Source organism: Oncorhynchus mykiss, chromosome 22 (assembly GCF_057628025.1).
Source record: "Oncorhynchus mykiss isolate SJ-2025 chromosome 22, ASM5762802v1, whole genome shotgun sequence".
Classification (NCBI taxonomy): domain Eukaryota; kingdom Metazoa; phylum Chordata; class Actinopteri; order Salmoniformes; family Salmonidae; genus Oncorhynchus; species Oncorhynchus mykiss.
This window is the reverse complement of record NC_143043.1, coordinates 55,300,699-55,326,515: the sequence shown is the minus strand read 5'-3', so window position 1 is coordinate 55,326,515 and position 25,817 is coordinate 55,300,699. Positions and strand designations below refer to the sequence as shown.

The following is a 25,817-nucleotide window of genomic DNA, read 5'->3' as shown; positions in this document are numbered from 1 at the left end:
GCGGTCTCTGACCAGAGTAGAGGTAGAATGGGCGGTCTCTGACTGTAGTAGAGGTAGAATGGACGGTGCAGTGGTCTCTGACCAGAGTAGAGGTAGAATGGACGGTGCAGCGGTCTCTGACTGTAGTAGAGGTAGAATGGGCGGTGCAGCGGTCTCTGACCAGAGTAGAGGTAGAATGGGCGGTGCAGCGGTCTCTGTCTGTAGTAGAGGTAGAATGGGCGGTGCAGCGGTCTCTGACCAGAGTAGAGGTAGAATGGGCGGTGCAGCGGTCTCTGACCAGACTAGAGGTAGAATGGACGGTGCAGCGGTCTCTGTCTGTAGTAGAGGTAGAATGGGCGGTGCAGCGGTCTCTGTCTTTAGTAGAGGTAGAATGGACGGTGCAGCGGTCTCTGACCAGAGTAGAGGTAGAATGGGCGGTCTCTGACCAGAGTAGAGGTAGAATGGGCGGTGCAGCGGTCTCTGACCAGAGTAGAGGTAGAATGGGCGGTGCAGTGGTCTCTGACCAGAGTAGAGGTAGAATGGGCGGTGCAGCGGTCTCTGACCAGAGTAGAGGTAGAATGGGCGGTGCAGCGGTCTCTGTCTTTAGTAGAGGTAGAATGGTCGGTCTCTGACCAGAGTAGAGGTAGAATGGGCGGTGCAGCGGTCTCTGACCAGACTAGAGGTAGAATGGACGGTGCAGCGGTCTCTGTCTGTAGTAGAGGTAGAATGGGCGGTGCAGCGGTCTCTGACTGTAGTAGAGGTAGAATGGACGGTGCAGCGGTCTCTGTCTGTAGTAGAGGTAGAATGGGCGGTGCAGCGGTCTCTGTCTGTAGTAGAGGTAGAATGGGCGGTGCAGCGGTCTCTGACTGTAGTAGAGGTAGAATGGACGGTCTCTGACCAGAGTAGAGGTAGAATGGGCGGTGCAGCGGTCTCTGACCAGAGTAGAGGTAGAATGGGCGGTCTCTGACCAGAGTAGAGGTAGAATGGGCGGTGCAGCGGTCTCTGACCAGAGTAGAGGTAAAATGGGCGGTGCAGCGGTCTCTGTCTGTAGTAGAGGTAGAATGGGCGGTGCAGCGGTCTCTGTCTGTAGTAGAGGTAGAATGGGCGGTGCAGCGGTCTCTGTCTGTAGTAGAGGTAGAATGGGCGGTGCAGCGGTCTCTGACCAGAGTAGAGGTGGAATGGGCGGTCTCTGACCAGAGTAGAGGTAGAATGGGCGGTCTCTGACCAGAGTAGATGTAGAATGGACGGTGCAGAGGTCTCTGACCAGACTAGAGGTCGAATGGGCGGTGCAGCGGTCTCTGTCTGTAGTAGAGGTAGAATGGGCGGTGCAGCGGTCTCTGTCTGTAGTAGAGGTAGAATGGGCGGCGCAGCGGTCTCTGTCTGTAGTAGAGGTAGAATGGGCGGTGCAGCGGTCTCTGTCTGTAGTAGAGATAGAATGGGCGGTGCAGCGGTCTCTGACCAGAGTAGAGGTAGAATGGGCGGTGCAGAGGTCTCTGACCAGACTAGAGGTCGAATGGGCGGTGCAGCGGTCTCTGTCTGTAGTAGAGGTAGAATGGGCGGTGCAGCGGTCTCTGTCTGTAGTAGAGATAGAATGGGCGGTGCAGCGGTCTCTGACCAGAGTAGAGGTAGAATGGGCGGTGCAGCGGTCTCTGACCAGAGTAGAGGTAGAATGGGCGGTGCAGCGGTCTCTGTCTGTAGTAGAGGTAGAATGGGCGGTGCAGCGGTCTCTGACCAGAGTAGAGGTAGAATGGGCGGTGCAGCGGTCTCTGACCAGACTAGAGGTAGAATGGACGGTGCAGCGGTCTCTGTCTGTAGTAGAGGTAGAATGGGCGGTGCAGCGGTCTCTGTCTTTAGTAGAGGTAGAATGGACGGTGCAGCGGTCTCTGACCAGAGTAGAGGTAGAATGGGCGGTCTCTGACCAGAGTAGATGTAGAATGGACGGTGCAGAGGTCTCTGACCAGACTAGAGGTCGAATGGGCGGTGCAGCGGTCTCTGTCTGTAGTAGAGGTAGAATGGGCGGTGCAGCGGTCTCTGTCTGTAGTAGAGGTAGAATGGGCGGCGCAGCGGTCTCTGTCTGTAGTAGAGGTAGAATGGGCGGTGCAGCGGTCTCTGTCTGTAGTAGAGGTAGAATGGGCGGTCTCTGACCAGAGTAGAGGTAGAATGGACGGTGCAGCGGTCTCTGACCAGAGTAGAGGTAGAATGGGCGGTGCAGCGGTCTCTGACTGTAGTAGAGGTAGAATGGACGGTCTCTGACCAGAGTAGAGGTAGAATGGGCGGTGCAGCGGTCTCTGACCAGAGTAGAGGTAGAATGGGCGGTCTCTGACCAGAGTAGAGGTAGAATGGGCGGTGCAGCGGTCTCTGACCAGAGTAGAGGTAAAATGGGCGGTGCAGCGGTCTCTGTCTGTAGTAGAGGTAGAACGGGCGGTGCAGCGGTCTCTGTCTGTAGTAGAGGTAGAATGGGCGGTGCAGCGGTCTCTGTCTGTAGTAGAGGTAGAATGGGCGGTGCAGCGGTCTCTGACCAGAGTAGAGGTGGAATGGGCGGTCTCTGACCAGAGTAGAGGTAGAATGGGCGGTCTCTGACCAGAGTAGATGTAGAATGGACGGTGCAGAGGTCTCTGACCAGACTAGAGGTCGAATGGGCGGTGCAGCGGTCTCTGTCTGTAGTAGAGGTAGAATGGGCGGTGCAGCGGTCTCTGTCTGTAGTAGAGGTAGAATGGGCGGCGCAGCGGTCTCTGTCTGTAGTAGAGGTAGAATGGGCGGTGCAGCGGTCTCTGTCTGTAGTAGAGATAGAATGGGCGGTGCAGCGGTCTCTGACCAGAGTAGAGGTAGAATGGGCGGTGCAGAGGTCTCTGACCAGACTAGAGGTCGAATGGGCGGTGCAGCGGTCTCTGTCTGTAGTAGAGGTAGAATGGGCGGTGCAGCGGTCTCTGTCTGTAGTAGAGATAGAATGGGCGGTGCAGCGGTCTCTGACCAGAGTAGAGGTAGAATGGGCGGTGCAGCGGTCTCTGACCAGAGTAGAGGTAGAATGGGCGGTGCAGCGGTCTCTGTCTGTAGTAGAGGTAGAATGGGCGGTGCAGCGGTCTCTGACCAGAGTAGAGGTAGAATGGGCGGTGCAGCGGTCTCTGACCAGACTAGAGGTAGAATGGACGGTGCAGCGGTCTCTGTCTGTAGTAGAGGTAGAATGGGCGGTGCAGCGGTCTCTGTCTTTAGTAGAGGTAGAATGGACGGTGCAGCGGTCTCTGACCAGAGTAGAGGTAGAATGGGAGGTCTCTGACCAGAGTAGATGTAGAATGGACGGTGCAGAGGTCTCTGACCAGACTAGAGGTCGAATGGGCGGTGCAGCGGTCTCTGTCTGTAGTAGAGGTAGAATGGGCGGTGCAGCGGTCTCTGTCTGTAGTAGAGGTAGAATGGGCGGCGCAGCGGTCTCTGTCTGTAGTAGAGGTAGAATGGGCGGTGCAGCGGTCTCTGTCTGTAGTAGAGGTAGAATGGGCGGTCTCTGACCAGAGTAGAGGTAGAATGGACGGTGCAGCGGTCTCTGACCAGAGTAGAGGTAGAATGGGCGGTGCAGCGGTCTCTGACTGTAGTAGAGGTAGAATGGGCGGTCTCTGACCAGAGTAGAGGTAGAATGGGCGGTGCAGCGGTCTCTGACTGTAGTAGAGGTAGAATGTGCGGCGCAGCGGTCTCTGACCAGAGTAGAGGTAGAATGGGCGGTCTCTGACCAGAGTAGAGGTAGAATGGGCGGTGCAGCGGTCTCTGACCAGAGTAGAGGTAGAATGGGCGGTCTCTGACCAGAGTAGAGGTAGTATGGGCAGTGCAGCGGTCTCTGACCAGAGTAGAGGTAGTATGGGCGGTGCAGCGGTCTCTGTCTGTAGTAGAGGTAGAATGGGCGGTGCAGCGGTCTCTGTCTGTAGTAGAGGTAGAATGGGCGGTGCAGCGGTCTCTGACCAGAGTAGAGGTAGTATGGGCAGTGCAGCGGTCTCTGACCAGAGTAGAGGTAGAATGGGCGGTGCAGCGGTCTCTGACCAGAGTAGAGGTAGAATGGGCGGTCTCTGACCAGAGTAGAGGTAGAATGGGCGGTGCAGCGGTCTCTGACCAGAGTAGAGGTAGAATGGGCGGTGCAGCGGTCTCTGACCAGAGTAGAGGTAGAATGGGCGGTGCAGCGGTCTCTGTCTGTAGTAGAGGTAGAATGGGCGGTCTCTGACCAGAGTAGAGGTCGAATGGGCGGTGCAGCGGTCTCTGACCAGAGTAGAGGTAGAATGGGCGGTCTCTGACTGTAGTAGAGGTAGAATGGACGGTGCAGTGGTCTCTGACCAGAGTAGAGGTAGAATGGGCGGTGCAGCGGTCTCTGACCAGAGTAGAGGTAGAATGGGCGGTGCAGCGGTCTCTGTCTGTAGTAGAGGTAGAATGGGCGGTGCAGCGGTCTCTGACCAGAGTAGAGGTAGAATGGGCGGTGCAGCGGTCTCTGACCAGAGTAGAGGTAGAATGGGCGGTCTCTGACCAGAGTAGAGGTAGAATGGGCGGTGCAGCGGTCTCTGACCAGAGTAGAGGTAGAATGGGCGGTGCAGCGGTCTCTGACCAGAGTAGAGGTAGAATGGGAATGGGCGGTCTCTGACCAGAGTAGAGGTAGAATGGGCGGTGCAGCGGTCTCTGACCAGAGTAGAGGTAGAATGGGCGGTGCAGCGGTCTCTGACCAGAGTAGAGGTAGAATGGGCGGTGCAGCGGTCTCTGACCAGAGTAGAGGTAGAATGGGCGGTGCAGCGGTCTCTGACCAGAGTAGAGGTAGAATGGGCGGTGCAGCGGTCTCTGTCTTTAGTAGAGGTAGAATGGGCGGTCTCTGACCAGAGTAGAGATAGAATGGGCGGTGCAGCGGTCTCTGACCAGACTAGAGGTAGAATGGACGGTGCAGCGGTCTCTGTCTGTAGTAGAGGTAGAATGGGCGGTGCAGCGGTCTCTGTCTGTAGTAGAGGTAGAATGGGCGGTGCAGCGGTCTCTGTCTTTAGTAGAGGTAGAATGGGCGGTCTCTGACCAGAGTAGAGGTAGAATGGGCGGTGCAGCGGTCTCTGACCAGACTAGAGGTAGAATGGACGGTGCAGCGGTCTCTGTCTGTAGTAGAGGTAGAATGGGCGGTGCAGCGGTCTCTGACTGTAGTAGAGGTAGAATGGACGGTGCAGCGGTCTCTGTCTGTAGTAGAGGTAGAATGGGCGGTGCAGCGGTCTCTGTCTGTAGTAGAGGTAGAATGGGCGGTGCAGCGGTCTCTGACTGTAGTAGAGGTAGAATGGACGGTCTCTGACCAGAGTAGAGGTAGAATGGGCGGTGCAGCGGTCTCTGACCAGAGTAGAGGTAGAATGGGCGGTCTCTGACCAGAGTAGAGGTAGAATGGGCGGTGCAGCGGTCTCTGACCAGAGTAGAGGTAAAATGGGCGGTGCAGCGGTCTCTGTCTGTAGTAGAGGTAGAATGGGCGGTGCAGCGGTCTCTGTCTGTAGTAGAGGTAGAATGGGCGGTGCAGCGGTCTCTGTCTGTAGTAGAGGTAGAATGGGCGGTGCAGCGGTCTCTGACCAGAGTAGAGGTAGAATGGGCGGTCTCTGACCAGAGTAGAGGTAGAATGGGCGGTCTCTGACCAGAGTAGATGTAGAATGGACGGTGCAGAGGTCTCTGACCAGACTAGAGGTCGAATGGGCGGTGCAGCGGTCTCTGTCTGTAGTAGAGGTAGAATGGGCGGTGCAGCGGTCTCTGTCTGTAGTAGAGGTAGAATGGGCGGCGCAGCGGTCTCTGTCTGTAGTAGAGGTAGAATGGGCGGTGCAGCGGTCTCTGTCTGTAGTAGAGATAGAATGGGCGGTGCAGCGGTCTCTGACCAGAGTAGAGGTAGAATGGGCGGTGCAGAGGTCTCTGACCAGACTAGAGGTCGAATGGGCGGTGCAGCGGTCTCTGTCTGTAGTAGAGGTAGAATGGGCGGTGCAGCGGTCTCTGTCTGTAGTAGAGATAGAATGGGCGGTGCAGCGGTCTCTGACCAGAGTAGAGGTAGAATGGGCGGTGCAGCGGTCTCTGACCAGAGTAGAGGTAGAATGGGCGGTGCAGCGGTCTCTGACCAGAGTAGAGGTCGAATGGGCGGTGCAGCGGTCTCTGACCAGAGTAGAGGTCGAATGGGCGGTGCAGCGGTCTCTGACCAGAGTAGAGGTAGAATGGGCGGTGCAGCGGTCTCTGACCAGAGTCGAGGTAGAATGGGCGGCGCTACACAAATAGCAGAAATAAAATATAAAACATTCATTACCTTTGACGAGCTTCTTTCTTGGCGCTTCTATATGCCCCATAAACATCACTATTGGGTCTTTTTTTCATTTAAATCGGTCCATATATACCCAAAATAGCCATCTATGGAAGCTGTGTCATTCAGAAAAAAACATTGTTTCAAAACGCTGCGTCATTTTTTAAAATTAAAAAAGTCGACGATAAACTTTCACAAAACACTTCGAAATACTTTTGTAATCCAACTTTAGGTATTAGTAAACGTTTATAATCTATCAAATTGATCACGGGGCGATGTGTATTCAATAGCTCCACGTCTTCAAATCATGGTCGGAAATCTCTCCTCCAAAACATCCTGTCGGAGACCGGAAGAAATGGAATCCCTTTCCTTTTTTTTTTACCAAGAAATAACTCTCAGGAAAATCGTGTGGAAGCTGTAGGAATTGCATCTGAGGCCCTATTTAATTTGGTGTCCTTTAAACAATACGTGCAAGTGGCTCATGAATATTATTTTCAGCTTTCAGTGACCAGTTTTTCTTGTGCTTTTCGATGAAACACACGCTCTGTCATAGTCACAGCCGTGATTTAACCAGTTTTAGAAACTTCAGAGTGTTTTCTATCCACACATACTAATCATATGCATATACTATATTCCTGGCATGAGTAGCAGGATGCTGAAAAGGAAGGGGTAGACTTAAGAGGTTATTAAGAAATGGCTTTCTTCTTGCCTCTCTTCCATAAAGGCCAGATTTGTGCAATATACGACTGATTGTTGTCCTATGGACAGAGTCTCCCACCTCAGCTGTAGATCTCTGCAGTTCATCCAGAGTGATCATGGGCCTCTTGGCTGCATCTCTGATCAGTCTTCTCCTTGTATGAGCTGAAAGTTTAGAGGGACGGCCAGGTCTTGGTAGACTTGCAGTGGTCTGATACTCCTTCCATTTTAATATTATCGCTTGCACAGTGCTCCTTGGGATGTTTAAAGCTTGGGAAATCTTTTTGTATCCAAATCCGGCTTTAAACTTCTTCACAACAGTATCTCGGACCTGCCTGGTGTGTTCCTTGTTCTTCATGATGCTCTCTGCGCTTTTAACGGACCACTGAGACTATCACAGTGCAGGTGCATTTATACGGAGACTTGATTACACACAGGTGGATTGTATTTATCATCATTAGTCATTTAGGTCAACATTGGATCATTCAGAGATCCCCACTGAACTTCTGGAGAGAGTTTGCATCACTGAAAGTAAAGGGGCTGAATAATTTTGCACGCCCAATTTTTCAGTTTTTGATTTGTTAAAAAAGTTTGAAATATCCAATAAATGTCGTTCCACTTCATGATTGTGTCCCACTTGTTGTTGATTCTTCACAAAAAAATACAGTTTTATATCTTTATGTTTGAAGCCTGAAATGTGGCAAAAGGTCGCAAAGTTCAAGGGGGCCGAATACTTTCGCAAGGCACTGTATATATATATAGCTAGATTTCAAGAAGATCAGTGGTCATTGGGCAGAAATACAGTCAATCAACGAAACTTCGCTAATATTATTGGTGCGCAATGAGTTCATTGCTCATTGTCTTCAAATCAGTTCACTTCGGTCAATACGCCCCACAAAAAAAAACAATAAATTTTGGCTGTGTTTTTTGTAATAATGACAATTACAACAATACTGAATGAACAATGAACACTTTAATTTTAACTTAATGTAATACATAAAATCTATTTAGTCTCAAATAAATAATGAAACATGTTCAATTTGGTTTAAATAATGCAAAAACAAAGTGTTGGAGAAGAAAGTAGAAGTGTAATATGTTTAAGTTCCTTGCTCAGAACATGAGAACATATGAAAGCTGGTGGTTCAAAATTCCCAGTTCTTCAATATTCCCAATTTTAAGAAGTTTTAGGTTGTAGTTATTATAGAAATTATAGGACTATTTCTCTCTTTACCATTTGTATTTCATATACCTTACACTATTGGATGTTCTAATAGGTACTTTAGTATTGCCAGCCTAATCTCAGGAGTTGATAGGCTTGAAGTCATAAACAGAGCGGTGCTTAAAGCACAGCGAAGAGCTGCTGGCAAACACAGGAAAGTTTGAATGAATGCTTACGAGCCTGCTGCTGCCTACCACCGCTCAGTCAGACTGCTCTATCAAATATCAAATCATAGACTTAATTATAATTTAATAAACACAGACATTTGAGCCTTAGGTCATTAATATGGTCAAATCTGGAAACTATCATTTCGAAAACAAAATGTTTATTCTTTCAGTGAAATACGGAACCGTTCGGTATTTTATCTAAACGGGTGGCATCCCTAAGTCTAAATATTGCTGTTACATTGCACAACCTTCAATGTTATGTCATAATTACGTAAAAGTCTGGCAAATTAGTTGGCAACGAGCCAGGCAGCCCAAACTGTTGCATATACTCATAGACTCTGCGTGCAATGAACGCAAGAGAAGTGACACAATTTCACCTGGTTAATATTGCCTGCTAAACTGGATTTCTTTTAACTAAATATGCAGGTTGAAAAATATATACTTCTGTGTATTGATTTAAAGAAAGCCATTGGTGTTTATGGTTCGGTACAGTCGTCCAACGATTGTGCTTTTTTTCGTGAATGCGTTTTTGTTAAATCATCCCCCGTTTGGCGAAGTTGTCTGTGATTCGTTGATAAATTAGCAGGCACCGCATCAATTATATGCAACACAGGACAAGCTAGTTAACCTAGTAATATCATCAACCATGTGTAGTTAACTAGTGATTATGTTAAGATTGATTGTTTTTTATTAGATATGTTTAATGCTATCTAGGATCTTACCTTGGCTCCTTGCTGCACTCGCGTAACAGGTGGTCAGCCTGCCACGCAGTCTCCTCGTGGAGTGAAATGTAATCTGCCATCATGCCGATTACCGATTTGTTATGGAAACTTCAAATCGGCCCTAATTAATCGGCCAGGCCGATTTAATCGGTTGACCTCGAGACCAGAGCCCAGAATATCTGTCTCTGTGTCTGGGAATAACCTCTGTAGAGTCAACATGGTATTTCATCTCTGAACATCCCAAATGGCACCCTATTCCCTATGTAGTGCACTACATTGGACCATATTCCCTATATATTTCACTACTTTTGACCAGATATGGGCCCTGTTCAAAATTAGTGCACTATGTATTAAATAGGGTGCGAATTGGCAGCCTCTGTGTGAGAGGAGGCTGTTGTCAGTCAGCTCTGTGTGAGAGGGAGGCTGTTGTCAGTCAGCTCTGTGTGAGAGGGAGGCTGTTGTCAGTCAGCTCTGTGTGAGAGGGAGGCTGTTGTCAATCAGTTCTGTGTGAGAGGGAGGCTGTTGTCAGTCAGCTCTGTGTGAGAGGGAGGCTGTAGTTAGTCAGCTCTGTGTGAGAGGGAGGCTGTAGTCAGTCAGCTCTGTGTGAGAGGAGGCTGTTGTCAATCAGTTCTGTGTGAAACGAAGGCTGTTGTCAGTCAGCTCTGTGTGAGAGGGAGGCTGTAGTCAGTCAGCTCTGTGTGAGAGGAGGCTGTTGTCAATCAGTTCTGTGTGAGAGGGAGGCTGTTGTCAGTCAGCTCTGTGTGAGAGGGAGGCTGTAGTCAGTCAGCTCTGTGTGAGAGGGAGGCTGTTGTCAGTCAGCTCTGTGTGAGAGGGAGGCTGTTGTCAGTCAGCTCTGTGTGAGAGGGAGGCTGTTGTCAGTCAGCTCTGTGTGAGAGGCAGACTGTTGTCAATCAGTTCTGTGTGAAAGGTGACTGCAGTAAACCAATCTGCTTGACCCATTTCTTCTTGTTTGCACAGCGTTTGTTTTGATCATGAAAACAGCATCTTTGTCTTTGATGTTTCTGAGCTGCCGAACTGCATAAAATGAAACAAGGACAAAAATGAAACCATTTAAGACAACACATCTTCATATTGGAGGTGAAAACAGACATGCTTGATTTTTGTAAAGTCTCTGTCAAAAATAATGATTTGTTGATCTGCTTCTTTTTACAGAGATTTCACGAAGAGCTCAACCACTGAAGACAAATTGGGACACTAATAATGAATGAAGACAGAAACTCTGTAAATATTTTTTTGATTTTGCTGGGTAACTTTAAAATGCTTTTTAAAAGGTTTATTCTGCAGGATAACACCAATACTTTCATATTTTTATATTCATACTTGTGTTTGTTTAGTACTTGTTTGTATACATTATTTTTTTTAATAATGTACATTTTATAAAATCTCTCCTATCCCGTTCAAAACTATTATTTATTTTTATATATATATATATACAGTACCAGTCAATAGTTTGGACACACCTACTCATTAAAGGGTTTTTCTTTATATTTACTATTTGCTACATTGTAGAATAATAGTGAAGACATCAAAAACTATTAAATAACACATATGGAATCATGTAGTAACCAAAAAAAGTGTTAAACAAATCAAAATATATTTTATGTTTTTGAGATTCTTCAAAGTAGCCTCCCTTTGCCTTGATGGCAGCTTTGCACACTCTTGGCATTCTCTCAACCAGTTTTGCCTGGAATGCTTTTTCAACAGTCTTGAAGGAGTTCCCACTTATGCTGAGCGCTTGTTGGCTGCTTTTCCTTAACTCTGCGTTCGAACTCATCCCAAACTATCTCAATTGGGTTGAGGTCGGGTGATTGTGGAGGCCAGGTCATCTGATGCAGCACTCCATCACTCTCCTTTTGGGTCAAATAGCCCTTACACAGCCTGGAGGTGTGTTTTGGGTCATTGTCCTGTTGAAAAACCAATGATAATCCCACTAAGCACAAACCAGATGGGAGGTGTATCGCTGCAGAATGCTGTGGTAGCCATGCTGGTTAAGTGTGCCTTGAATTCTAAATAAATCACTGACAGTGTCACCAGCAAAGCACCCCATCACCATCACACCTCCTCCTCCATGCTTCACGGTGGGAAATTCACATGCGGAGATCATCCGTTCACCTACTCTGTCTCAAAAAGACATGGCGGTTGGAACCAAAAATCTCAAATTTGAACTCATCAGACCAAAGGACAAATTTACACCGTTCCAATATCCATTGCTCATGTTTCTTGGCCCAAAAAAGTCTATTTTTCTTATTGGTGTCCTTTAGTAGCGGTCTCTTTGCAGCAATTTGACCATGGCCTGATTCAAGCAGACTCCTCTGAACAGTTGATGTTGAGATGTGTCTGTTACTTGAACTCTGTGAAGTATTTATTTGGGCTGCAATCTGAGGTGCAGTTAACTCTACTGAACTTATCCTCTGCAGCAGAGGTAACTCTGGGTTTTCCTTTCCTCATGAGAGCCAGTTTCATCATAGCACTTGATTGTTTTTGCGACTTCACTTGAAGAAACTTTCAAAGTTCTTGAAATGTTCTGTATTGACTGACTTTCATGTCTTAAAGTAATGATGGACTGTCATTTCTCTTTGCTTATTTTAGCTGTTCTTGCCATAATACGAACTTGGTCTTTTACTAAATAGGGCTATCTTCTGTATACCATAACTTGAATGAGTAGGTGTGTCCAAACATTTGACCACTACTGTAAATATTATGTATCTTTAAATAATGTTCTTCTTGTCCATAAATTATTAATTATGTCATCTTTAATTAATAGGTCCAGTACCATATTAACAATGCACAGGGATACTGGAGTGATGGAGGTAGATATGTATAGGGGTCAGGTGACTATGTACAGGGTCAGTACCATATTAACATTGTACAGGGATACTGGAGTGATGGAGATAGATATATATAGGGGTAAGGAGACAGGGGCACTGGAGTGATGGAGGTAGATATATATAGGAGTAAGGAGACTAGATATCAGGATATCTGATAAACAGAGTAGCAGCAGCGCATATGATGATTCTATGGGAGTGTGTATGCGTGCATATGTGTAGAGTCAGTATGAATGTGTTTGTGAGCAAATGTGTGTTGGGGTCTCAGTGTGAGTGTAGAGTCCTTTTGAGTAGAGTCACTGCAACAATTCAATAAAAGGGTCAATGCCTTGTAGGTAATTTTTGTTAGATGTTCAGCAGTCTGATGGCTTGGGGGTAGAAGATGTTCAGCAGTCTGATGGCTTGGGGGTAGAAGGTGTTCAGCAGTCTGATGGCTTGGGGGTAGAAGGTGTTCAGCAGTCTGATGGCTTGGGGGTAGAAGGTGTTCAGCAGTCTGATGGCTTGGGGATAGAAGGTGTTCAGCAGTCCGATGGCTTGGGGATGGATAGAAGCTGTTCAGCAGTCTGATGGCTTGGGGGTAGAAGATGTTCAGGAGCCTGTTGGTATCAGACTTGGCGCTCCGGTACCTCTTGCCATTCGGTAGCAGAGAGAACAGTTGCTTGAGTCTTAGACATATTTCCAGGTCTTCCTTTCCCACCGTTTTGATATGGAGGTACTGAATGGAAAGGAACTCGACCCCAGCGCTGTACTGGGCTGTCCGCACCACCATCTGTAGCGCCATGCGGTCCACGGGGATGCACTTACCATACCAAGCAGTGATGCAGTCAGTCAAGATGCTCTCAATGATGCAGCTGGATACATTTTTTTGAGGATCTGATACCAAATCTTTTCAACCTTAGTGGGAAGAACATTTTCTTTGGGAACAGTAGAAACAGAAAGTTGTTTGGGGGGTGAGTGGGAGGGTGTCTGCCAGGAAGGACAGCAGTCTGCCAGGAAGGACAGCAATCTGCCAGGAAGGACAGCAGTCTGCCAGGAAGGACAGCAGTCTGCCAGGAAGGACAGCAGTCTGTCAGGACTTGAGGCTGCCAGGACAGGAGTCTCCTGATGAAGAAGGAGCCTCAACTATGATCTTACCTACACCCTGACCCTGGCCTCGCCTGCTGCACAGATATATACCCCTCTTTATCCTGTCTACCCCCTGACCCTGTCTACCCCCTGACCCTGCCTACCCACTTACCCTACCTAACCCCTGACCCTGCCTACCCCCTGACCCTACCTAACCCCTGACCCTACCTAACCCCTGACCCTGCCTACCCCTGACCCTGCCTACCCCCTGACCCTACCTAACCCCTGACCCTGCCTAACCCCTGACCCTGCCTACCCCTGACCCTGCCTATCCCCTGACCCTACCTACCCCCTGACCCTACCTAACCCCTGACCCTGCCTATCCCCTGACCCTACCTACCCCCTGAACCTACTTAACCCCTGACCCTACCTAACCCCTGACCCTACCTGACCCCTGACCCTACCTACCCCCTGACCCTACCTAACCCCTGACCCTACCTAACCCCTGACCCTACCTAACCCCTGACCCTACCTACCCCCTGACCTGGATGCTACTGTCTGTGCCTCATAAGTCTTGAAATGTAAACGTTTTAAAAAAGTGTAATACTTGGATCAATGTAAAGTATTTCAAGACAAACATTAAACATGTAACTAAACTGAAATTAAAATGGCCAATTGGATTGTCATAGCAATATTCATAACAATTGGATTGTCATAGCAATATTCATAACAATTGGATTGTCATAGCAATATTCATAACAATTGGATTGTCATAGCAATATTCATAACAATTGGATTGTCATAGCAATATTCATAACAATTGGACCGGTTAATTTTGTAGTGGTGTTGAGTCTCTCTCTACCTCAGGAACGTAAAGCGTACAAATCGTTTGCAGTAGTCATTAGTATTTATTCATTAGTATTATATTTGTTTCTGCCTTACATCTTATTTGTTCTTCATGCAATATTCAATTACACAGTTGCAGTCATCCATTGTAAACCAGTCAGCCGAAAAGGTATGTAAAAGATACAACTGAGAATGAATTCTAGGTTGACATTACGGAAACCTGTGTAAAAAAACATTCTACTGAATTAAATGTAATAAATTGTTACCTCTGAATATCTAGTGTTTATTACAAGCATTAGGCTGAGACCGTGTGTTTTGGTAAACACACCAAGCATTAGGCTGAGACCGGGTGTTTTGGTAAACACACCCAGCATTATGCTGAGACCGTGTGTTTTGGTAAACACACCAAGCATTAGGCTGAGACCGTGTGTTTTGGTAAACACACCAAGCATTAGGCTGAGACCGTGTGTTTTGGTAAACACACCAAGCATTAGGCTGAGACCGTGTGTTTTGGTAAACACACCAAGCATTAGGCTGAGACCGTGTGTTTTGGTAGATAAACCAAGCATTAGGCTGAGACCGTGTGTTTTGGTAAACACACCAAGCATTAGGCTGAGACCGTGTGTTTTGGTAAACACACCAAGCATTAGGCTGAGACCGTGTGTTTTGGTAGTTAAACCAAGCATTAGGCTGAGACTGTGTGTTTTGGTAGTTAAACCAAGCATTAGGCTGAGGCCGTGTGTTTTGGTAAACACACCAAGCATTAGGCTGAGACCGTGTGTTTTGGTAAACACACCAAGCATTAGGCTGAGACCGGGTGTTTTGGTAAACACACCAAGCATTAGGCTGAGACCGTGTGTTTTGGTAGATAAACCAAGCATTAGGCTGAGACCGTGTGTTTTGGTAGATAAACCAAGCATTAGGCTGAGACCGTGTGTTTTGGTAAACACACCAAGCATTAGGCTGAGACCGTGTGTTTTGGTAGATAAACCAAGCATTAGGCTGAGACTGTGTGTTTTGGTAGTTAAACCAAGCATTAGGCTGAGAACGTGTGTTTTGGTAGATAAACCAACCATTAGGCTGAGACCGTGTGTTTTGGTAAACACACCAAGCATTAGGCTGAGACCGTGTGTTTTGGTAGATAAACCAAGCATTAGGCTGAGACCGTGTGTTTTGGTAAACACACCAAATGCAACATTCATATGAACAGAATATCACAGAAAAACTGATGGTGTTAAACAGAACCAATAATTAGAACTGGACAACAGAACCCTATAGATAGAACTGGACAACACAACCCTATTGATAGAACTGGACAACAGAACCCTATAGATAGAACTGGACAACACAACCCTATAGATAGAACTGGACAACAGAACCCTATAGATAGAACTGGACGACAACAGAACCCTATAGATAGAACTGGACAACAGAACCCTATAGATAGAACTGGACAACAGAACCCTATAGATAGAACTGGACAACAGAAGCCTATAGATAGAACTGGACGACAACAGAACCCTATAGATAGAACTGGACAACAGAACCCTATGGATAGAACTGGACGACAACAAAACCCTGTTGATAGAACTGGACAACAGAACCCTATAGATAGAACTGGACAACAGAACCCTATAGATAGAACTGGACAACAGAACCCTATAGATAGAACTGGATGACAACAGAACCCTATAGATAGAACTGGACGACAACAGAACCCTATAGATAGAACTGGACAACAGAACCCTTTGGATAAAACTGGACAACAGAACCCTATGGATAGAACTGGACAACAGAACCCTATAGATAGAACTGGACAACATAACCCTATAGATAGAACTGGACGACAACAGAACCCTATAGATAGAACTGGACAACAGAACATTATGGATAAAACTGGACAACAGAACCCTATGGATAGAACTGGACAACAGAACCCTATGGATAGAACTGGACAACAGAACCCTATGGATAGAACTGGACAACAGAACCCTATAGATAGAACTGGACAACAGAACCCTATAGATAGAACTGGACAACGGAACCCTATAGATAGAACTGGACAACAGAACCCTATGGATAGAACTGGACAACAGAACCCTATGGATAGAACTGGACAACAGAACCCTATAGATAGAACTGGACAACATAACCCTGTTGATAGAACTGGACAACAGAACCCTGTTGATGGAACTGGACAACAGAACATGATAGAACTGGACAACAGAACCTGCTATAACTGGACAACATAACCCTGTTGATAGAACTAGACAACAGAACCTGATAGAACTGGACAACAGAACCCAGTTGATGGAACTGGACAACAGAACCCTGTTGATAGAACTAGACAACAGAACCCTGTTGATAGAACAAGACAACAGAACCTGATAGAACTGGACAACAGAACCCTATTGATAGAACTGGACAACAAAACCCTGTTGATAGAACTGGACAACAAAACCCTATAGATAGAACTGGACAACAGAACCCTGTTGATAGAACTGGACAACAGAACCCTGTTGATGGAACTGGACAACAGAACCTGATAGAACTGGACAACAGAACCCTATTGATAGAACTGGACAACAAAACCCTATAGATAGAACTGGACAACAGAACCCTGTTGATAGAACTGGACAACAGAACCCTATAGATAGAACTGGACAACAGAACCCTGTTGATAGAACTGGACAACAGAACCATATAGATAGAACTGGACAACAGAACCCTGTTGATGGAACTGGACAACAGAACCTGATAGAACTGGACAACAGAACCCTATTGATAGAACTGGACAACAAAACCCTGTTGATAGAACTGGACAACAAAACCCTATAGCCAGAACTGGACAACAGAACCCTGTTGATAGAACGTGACAACAGAACCCTATAGATAGAACTGGACAACAGAACCCTGTTGATAGAACTGGACAACAGAACCCTATAGATAGAACTGGACAACAGAACCCTGTTGATAGAACTGGACAACAGAACCCTGTTGATAGAACTGGACAACAGAACCTGATAGAACTGGACAACAGAACCAAGGAAAATGAAGACGTTAGGTGTTAGTCTTTTCATCCTATACAGTGCCTTGCGAAAGTATTCGGCCCCCTTGAACTTTGCGACCTTTTGCCACATTTCAGGCTTCAAACATAAAGATATAAAACTTACCTACACCCTGCATTCCGTATAAATGCACCTGCACTGTGATAGTCTCAGAGGTCCGTTAAAAGCGCAGAGAGCATCATGAAGAACAAGGAACACACCAGGCAGGTCCGAGATACTGTTGTGAAGAAGTTTAAAGCCGGATTTGGTTACAAAAAGATTTCCCAAGCTTTAAACATCCCAAGGAGCACTGTGCAAGCGATAATATTGAAATGGAAGGAGTTTCAGACCACTGCAAATCTACCAAGACCTGGCCGTCCCTCTAAACTTTTAGCTCATACAAGGAGAAGACTGATCAGAGATGCAGCCAAGAGGCCCATGATCACTCTGGATGAACTGCAGAGATCTACAGATGAGGTGGAAGACTCTGGCCATAGGACAACAATCAATCGTATATTGCACAAATCTGGCCTTTATGGAAGAGTGGCAAGAAGAAAGCCATTTCTTAAAGATATCCATAAAAAGTGTTGTTTAAAGTTTGCCACAAGCCACCTGGGAGACACACCAAACATGTGGAAGAAGGTGCTCTGGTCAGATGAAACCAAAATTGAACTTTTTGGCAACAATGCAAAACGTTATGTTTGGCGTAAAAGCAACACAGCTGAACACACCATCCCCACTGTCAAACATGGTGGTGGCAGCATCATGGTTTGGGCCTGCTTTTCTTCAGCAGGGACAGGGAAGATGGTTAAAATTGATGGGAAGATGGATGGAGCCAAATACAGGACCATTCTGGAAGAAAACCTGATCGAGTCTGCAAAAGACCAGAGACTGGGACGGAGATTTGTCTTCCAACAAGACAATGATCCAAAACATAAAGCAAAATCTACAATGGAATGGTTCAAAAATAAACATATCCAGGTGTTAGAATTGCCAAGTCAAAGTCCAGACCTGAATCCAATCGAGAATCTGTGGAAAGAACTGAAAACTGCTGTTCACAAATGCTCTCCATCCAACCTCACTGAGCTCGAGCTGTTTTGCAAGGAGGAATGGGAAAAAAAATTCAGTCTCTCGATGTGCAAAACTGATAGAGACATACCCCAAGCGACTTACAGCTGTAATCGCAGCAAAAGGTGGCGCTACAAAGTATTAACTTAAGGGGGCTGAATAATTTTGCACGCCCAATTTTTCAGTTTTTGATTTGTTAAAAAAGTTTGAAATATCCAATAAATGTCGTTCCACTTCATGATTGTGTCCCACTTGTTGTCGATTCTTCACAAAAAAATACAGTTTTATGTCCTTTTTGTTTGAAGCCTGGAATGTGTCAAAAGGTCGCAAAGTTCAAGGGGGCCGAATACTTTCGCAAGGCACTGTATCATCTTCAAACTCTCCTTCCTCCTCAGCGGTGGCGTCCTGGTAATGCTGGTACTCTTGACACCAGGCCATTCGTGTTGCTCTCTGCCTCAGTGAACTCCGTCTTGTCCAGCTTCACGGTACATGAAGGAGATATTGTAGGCTTCATTGTCTACGCAATAAGTCTGTTCATCTGTTCCCTAAAAGCTGGTGAACGGAGAGGGTAACATTGTAAGACTCAACAACAGTGTCTGATACTTTGGTTGAGGGCACAACTGTAAAAGTGTTCATGATTTCGGTCGGGGTATTCTTCATGGATTTTGCTGATCAGTAGAGTTCCCATGCCGGATCCTGTGCCTCCACCCAGAGAGGGAGTGAGTTGGAATCCCTGTAGACAGTCACAGCTCCCGGGCCTCTTTCCTCACCACATCCAGAACAGAGTCCACCAGCTCCCGGGCCTCTTTCCTCACCACATCCAGAACAGAGTCCACCAGTTCCCTCTGTGTAGTGGCCTTTAGCCCAGTTGTTACCAGCACCACTCTGCCCTGTGAGCAGAAAAATACATTTTAGGCAATTTCAATACATTCATTTGACAGTTTTCCACAATTTTAGTTCATGTTATCTGTGTTGTGTGTAACCTGAGTGAATTGGCTAATACACATTTAAAATATTTGACTCATGACATCGTTGTGACATCAACTTATTTGTATTTACAAACTTCACATACCAAAGACAAAATGATCTAGTCTAAAGGTTTGTCCAAATGGTCCAGAGTGAACTGAATCCATGTCTGACTCCAGATTCTAATGGTCCAGAGTGAACTGAATCCATGTCTGACTCCAGATTCTAATGGTCCAGAGTGAACTGAATCCATGTCTGACTCCAGATTCTAATGGTCCAGAGTGAACTGAATCCATGTCTGACTACAGATTCTAATGGTCCAGAGTGAACTGAATCCATGTCTGACTCCAGATTCTAATGGTCCAGAGTGAACTGAATTCATGTCTGACTCCATATTCTAATGGTCCAGAGTGAACTGAATCCATGTCTGACTCCAGATTCTAATGGTCCAGAGTGAACTGAATCCATGTCTGACTCCAGATTCTAATGGTCCAGAGTGAACTGAATCCATGTCTGACTCCAGATTCTAATGGTCCAGAGTGAACTGAATCCATGCCTGACTCCAGATTCTAATGGTCCAGAGTGAACTGAATCCATGTCTGACTCCAGATTCTAATGGTCCAGAGTGAACTGAATTCATGTCTGACTCCAGATTCTAATGGTCCAGAGTGAACTGAATCCATGTCTGACTCCAGATTCTAATGGTCCAGAGTGAACTGAATTCATGTCTGACTCCAGATTCTAATGGTCCAGAGTGAACTGAATCCATGTCTGACTCCAGATTCTAATGGTCCAGAGTGAACTGAATCCATGTCTGACTCCAGATTCTAATGGTCCAGAGTGAACTGAATTCATGTCTGACTCCAGATTCTAATGGTCCAGAGTGAACTGAATCCATGTCTGACTCCAGATTCTAATGGTCCAGAGTGAACTGAATCCATGTCTGACTCCAGATTCTAATGGTCCAGAGTGAACTGAATCCATGTCTGACTCCAGATTCTAATGGTCCAGAGTGAACTGAATCCATGTCTGACTCCAGATTCTAATGGTCCAGAGTGAACTGAATCCATGTCTGACTCCAGATTCTAATGGTCCAGAGTGAACTGAATCCATGTCTGACTCCAGATTCTAATGGTCCAGAGTGAACTGAATCCATGTCTGACTCCAGATTCTAATGGTCCAGAGTGAACTGAATCCATGTCTGACTCCAGATTCTAATAGTCCAGAGTGAACTGAATCCATGTCTGACTCCAGATTGTAATGGTCCAGAGTGAACTGAATCCATGTCTGACTCCAGATTGTAATGGTCCAGAGTGAACTGAATCCATGTCTGACTCCAGATTCTAATGGTCCAGAGTGAACTGAATCCATGTCTGACTCCAGATTCTAATGGTCCAGAGTGAACTGAATCCATGTCTGACTCCAGATTCTAATGGTCCAGAGTGAACTGAATTCATGTCTGACTCCAGATTCTAATGGTCCAGAGTGAACTGAATCCATGTCTGACTCCAGATTCTAATGGTCCAGAGTGAACTGAATCCATGTCTGACTACAGATTCTAATGGTCCAGAGTGAACTGAATCCATGTCTGACTCCAGATTCTAATGGTCCAGAGTGAACTGAATCCATGTCTGACTCCAGATTCTAATAGTCCAGAGTGAACTGAATCCATGTCTGACTCCAGATTGTAATGGTCCAGAGTGAACTGAATCCATGTCTGACTCCAGATTGTAATGGTCCAGAGTGAACTGAATCCATGTCTGACTCCAGATTCTAATGGTCCAGAGTGAACTGAATCCATGTCTGACTCCAGATTCTAATGGTCCAGAGTGAACTGAATCCATGTCTGACTCCAGATTCTAATGGTCCAGAGTGAACTGAATTCATGTCTGACTCCAGATTCTAATGGTCCAGAGTGAACTGAATCCATGTCTGACTCCAGATTCTAATGGTCCAGAGTGAACTGAATCCATGTCTGACTACAGATTCTAATGGTCCAGAGTGAACTGAATCCATGTCTGACTCCAGATTCTAATGGTCCAGAGTGAACTGAATTCATGTCTGACTCCAGATTCTAATGGTCCAGAGTGAACTGAATCCATGTCTGACTCCAGATTCTAATGGTCCAGAGTGAACTGAATTCATGTCTGACTCCAGATTCTAATGGTCCAGAGTGAACTGAATCCATGTCTGACTCCAGATTCTAATGGTCCAGAGTGAACTGAATCCATGTCTGACTCCAGATTCTAATGGTCCAGAGTGAACTGAATTCATGTCTGACTCCAGATTCTAATAGTCCAGAGTGAACTGAATCCATGTCTGACTCCAGATTCTAATGGTCCAGAGTGAACTGAATTCATGTCTGACTCCAGATTCTAATGGTCCAGAGTGAACTGAATCCATGCTGACTCCAGATTCTAATGGTCCAGAGTGAACTGAATCCATGTCTGACTCCAGATTCTAATGGTCCAGAGTGAACTGAATCCATGTCTGACTCCAGATTCTAATGGTCCAGAGTGAACTGAATCCATGTCTGACTCCAGATTCTAATGGTCCAGAGTGAACTGAATCCATGTCTGACTCCAGATTCTCTGGGAACATATTTTCCTCCTGTTGGGACACAAATGCCGTAGAATTAATGTGAAATAGTCCAACTAGACAGCTAGCTAATGTTACGAAGTTAAATGTTGTGCACGTTGGCCCACCGGTTGTCTCATTGTAGTAGAGATGAATGTTGTCTTTCCTCACCACATCCAGAGCAGAGTCCACCAGCTCCCGCTCCCTCTGTATAGTGGCCTTTAGCCCAGTTGTAGTAGAGATGAATGTTGTCTTTCCTCACCACATCCAGAACAGAGTCCACCAGCTCCCGCTCCCTCTGTATGGTGGCCTTTAGCCCAGTTGTAGTAGAGATGAATGTTGTCTTTCCTCACCACATCCAGAGCAGAGTCCACCAGCTCCCGCTCCCTCTGTATAGTGGCCTTTAGCCCAGTTGTAGTAGAGATGAATGTTGTCTTTCCTCACCACATCCAGAGCAGAGTCCACCAGCTCCCGCTCCCTCTGTATAGTGGCCTTTAGACCAGTTGTAGTAGAGATGAATGTTCTCTTTCCTCACCACATCCAGAGCAGAGTCCGTGGATAGTACAGTATAGTATACAGACAATATACATTATATACAATATACAGTATAGTATACAGACAATATACATTATATACAATATACAGTATAGTATACAGACAATATACATTATATACAATATACAGTATAGTATACAGACAATATACATTATATACAATATACAGTATAGTATACAGCCAATATACATTATATACAATATACAGTATAGTATACAGACAATATACATTATATACAATATACATATACATTAGCTCAGTATACAGACAATATACATTATATACAATATACATATACATTAGCTCAGTATACAGTACAATATACATTATATACAATATACATATACATTAGCTCAGTATACAGACAATATACATTATATACAATATACATATACATTAGCTCAGTATACAGTACAATATACATTATATACAATATACATATACATTAGCTCAGTATACAGTACAATATACATTATATACAATATACATATACATTAGCTCAGTATACAGACAATATACATTATATACAATATACATATACATTAGCTCAGTATACAGACAATATACACTGCTCAGTATACAGACAATATACATTAGCTCAGTATACAGACAATATACATTAGCTCAGTATACAGACAATATACACTGCTCAAAAAAATAAAGGGAACACTTAAACAACACAATGTAACTCCAAGTCAATCACACTTCTGTGAAATCAAACTGTCCACTTAGGAAGCAACACTGATTGACAAATTTCACATGCTGTTGTGCAAATGGAATAGACAACAGGTGGAAATTATAGGCAATTAGCAAGACACCTCCAATAAAGGAGTGGTTCTGCAGGTGGTGACCACAGACCACTTCTCAGTTCCTTTGCTTCCTGGCTGATGTTTTGGTCACTTTTGAATGCTGGCGGTGCTTTCACTCTAGTGGTAGCATGAGACGGAGTCTACAACCCACACAAGTGGCTCAGGTAGTGCAGCTCATCCAGGATGGAACATCAATGCGAGCTGTGGCAAGAAGGTTTGCTGTGTCTGTCAGCGTAGTGTCCAGAGCATGGAGGCGCTACCAGGAGACAGGCCAGTACATCAGGAGATGTGGAGGAGGCCGTAGGAGGGCAACAACCCAGCAGCAGGACCGCTACCTCCGCCTTTGTGCAAGGAGTAGCAGGAGGAGCACTGCCAGAGCACTGCAAAATGACCTCCAGCAGGCCACAAATGTGCATGTGTCTGCTCAAACGGTCAGAAACAGACTCCATGAGGGTGGTATGAGGGCCCGATGTCCACAGGTGGGGGTTGTGCTTACAGCCCAACACCGTGCAGGACGTTTTTCATTTGCCAGAGAACACCAAGATTGGCTAATTCGCCACTGGCGCCCTGTGCTCTTCACAGATGAAAGCAGGTTTACACTGAGCACATGTGACAGACATGACAGTCTGGAGACGCCGTGGAGAACTTTCTGCTGCCTGCAACATCCTCCAGCATGACCGGTTTGGCGGAGGGTCAGCACATGTGCTCACCAGAGGTAGCCTGACTGCCATTAGGTACCGAGATGAGATCCTCAGACCCCTTGTGAGACCATATGCTGGTGCGGTTGGCCCTGGGTTCCTCCTAATGCAAGACAATGACCTCATGTGGCTGGAGTGTGTCAGCAGTTCCTGCAAGAGGAAGGCATTGCTGCTATGGACTGGCCCGCCCGTTCCCCAGACCTGAATCCAATTGAGCACATCTGGGACATCATGTCTCGCTCCATCCACCAACACCACGTTGCACCACGGACTGTCCAGGAGTTGGCGGATGCTTTAGTCCAGGTCTGGGAGGAGATCCCTCAGGAGACCATCCGCCACCTCATCAGGAGCATGCCCATGTGTTGTAGGGAGGTCATACAGGCACGTGGAGGCCACACACACTACTGAGCCTCATTTTGACTTGTTTTAAGGACATTACATCAAAGTTGGATCAGCCTGTAGTGTGGTTTTCCACTTTAATTTTGAGTGTGACTCCAAATCCAGGCCTCCAGGGGTTGATAAATTTGATTTCCATTGATCCGTTTTGTGTGATTTTGTTGTCAGCACATTCAACTATGTAAAGAAAAAAGTATTTAATAAGAATATTTCATTCATTCAGATCTAGTTTTTTTTAGTGTTCCCTTTATTTTTGGGAGCAGTATACATTAGCTCAGTATACAGTACAATATACAGTAGCTCAGTATACAGTACAGTACAATATACAGTAGCTCAGTATACAGTACAGTACAATATACAGTAGCTCAGTATACAGTACAGTACAATATACAGGAGCTCAGTTACAGTACAGTACAATATACAGTAGCTCAGTATACAGTACAGTACAATATACAGGCGCTCAGTATACAGTACAGTACAATATACAGTAGCTCAGTATACAGTACAGTACAATATACAGGAGCTCAGTATACAGTACAGTACAATATACAGTAGCTCAGTATACAGTACAGTACAATATACAGTAGCTCATTATACAGTACAGTACAATATACAGTAGCTCAGTATACAGTACAGTACAATATACGGTAGCTCAGTATACAGTACAGTACAATATACAGGAGCTCAGTATACAGTACAGTACAATATACAGTAGCTCAGTATACAGTACAGTACAATATACAGTAGCTCAGTATACAGTACAGTACAATATACAGTAGCTCAGTATACAGTACAGTACAATATACAGGAGCTCAGTATACAGACAATATACAGTAGCTCAGTATACAGTACAGTACAATATACAGGAGCTCAGTATACAGACCATATACAGTAGCTCAGTATACAGTACAGTACAATATACATTTGCCTTGAGAAAGGCAAATGTGTTTAACTCATAGTTATTAAATATAGACTTTTAAAATCAAATGTTCTTGAAATGTATTCTATCTGAAAGGTATGACATGACAAAAATAAAGTTTAGTCTCTTTTTAATTGATTCTTTGTCTGTCCTGAGTGTGTTTAAACTGTGCGGGTCAGTCTGACCCATAGCACAATGGATGTCGTTTTCTTTCCCAGCAAAGCACAAGGGTTAAAGGTTTCACTGAATGTTTCAATAAGACTCTAACAGCTTGTTTTGTTTGATCTGTTTTGAACTCCAAGCACAGACAGGACACATGGAAGTTCATTTCCTGAGGCATGAATCATTGAAAAACATGTATTTATTTTATTGTGACAAGGCATCAGTGAGATTCAAATCATAATCTTCTGTTTCTATCCATGTATTTAGTCCACTAAATGGCGTTAGCGTACGATGCTGTTAGTTGTCGTTTATTCAAACGGACCCCATTTCAAACGAAACAAACACTCATTTAAGATCAGGTGGGCGCGGCCAAACACACCTGAACCCACTTAACAAGATGGAGGACAGACAGGAGTTTGATTGACGCTGAGAACGGAATGTAATATGTTTTTAAATAACATTCTTAGAACGTTCTCTGAACCTTACTAACGTTTCCTTGTGGGGTTTTTATGGAACGTTTTTCTAAACGTTCTCTGAACCTTACTAACGTTTCCTTGTGGGGTTTTTATGGAACGTTTTTCTAAACGTTCTCTGAACCTTACTAACGTTTCCTTGTGGGTTTTTTATGGAACTTTTTTTTTAAAACGTTCTCAGAACAATTTGAGACCGGGACTTTTTTTAAAAAATAGAACGATGAGGTAACCTCTTAGTAAACTTTATACTGAAGTCCTGAAATTTCCCACAGAAAAACATGTTGTTTCTTAAATGTTCTGTGGAACTATTTGAGAACATTCCCTTTGTCAAACCAGTTGGAGAAA

At 45.3% G+C, this 25,817-nt stretch overlaps 1 protein-coding gene across 4 annotated transcripts in view; it reads left to right on the top strand.

The window, feature by feature from the left end:
• prkag3b (protein kinase, AMP-activated, gamma 3b non-catalytic subunit) overlaps positions 1 to 14,075 on the top strand; it is a 36,868-nt gene extending 22,793 nt beyond the window's left edge. For 2 of the 4 annotated variants that reach the window (XM_090216456.1, XM_090216455.1), the window contains exon 13: positions 10,219 to 14,075. Coding sequence is in view for 2 of the 4 variants with exons in the window: in XM_036959479.2 (XP_036815374.2) it covers positions 10,219 to 10,274 (56 nt within the window). In the remaining 2 variants the exon portion in view is untranslated. The remainder of the gene's footprint in view (positions 1 to 10,218) is intronic. The other 2 variants (XM_036959479.2, XM_036959480.2) reach the window with 1 other exon arrangement.
• Positions 14,076 to 25,817: the final 11,742 nt, after the last annotated feature.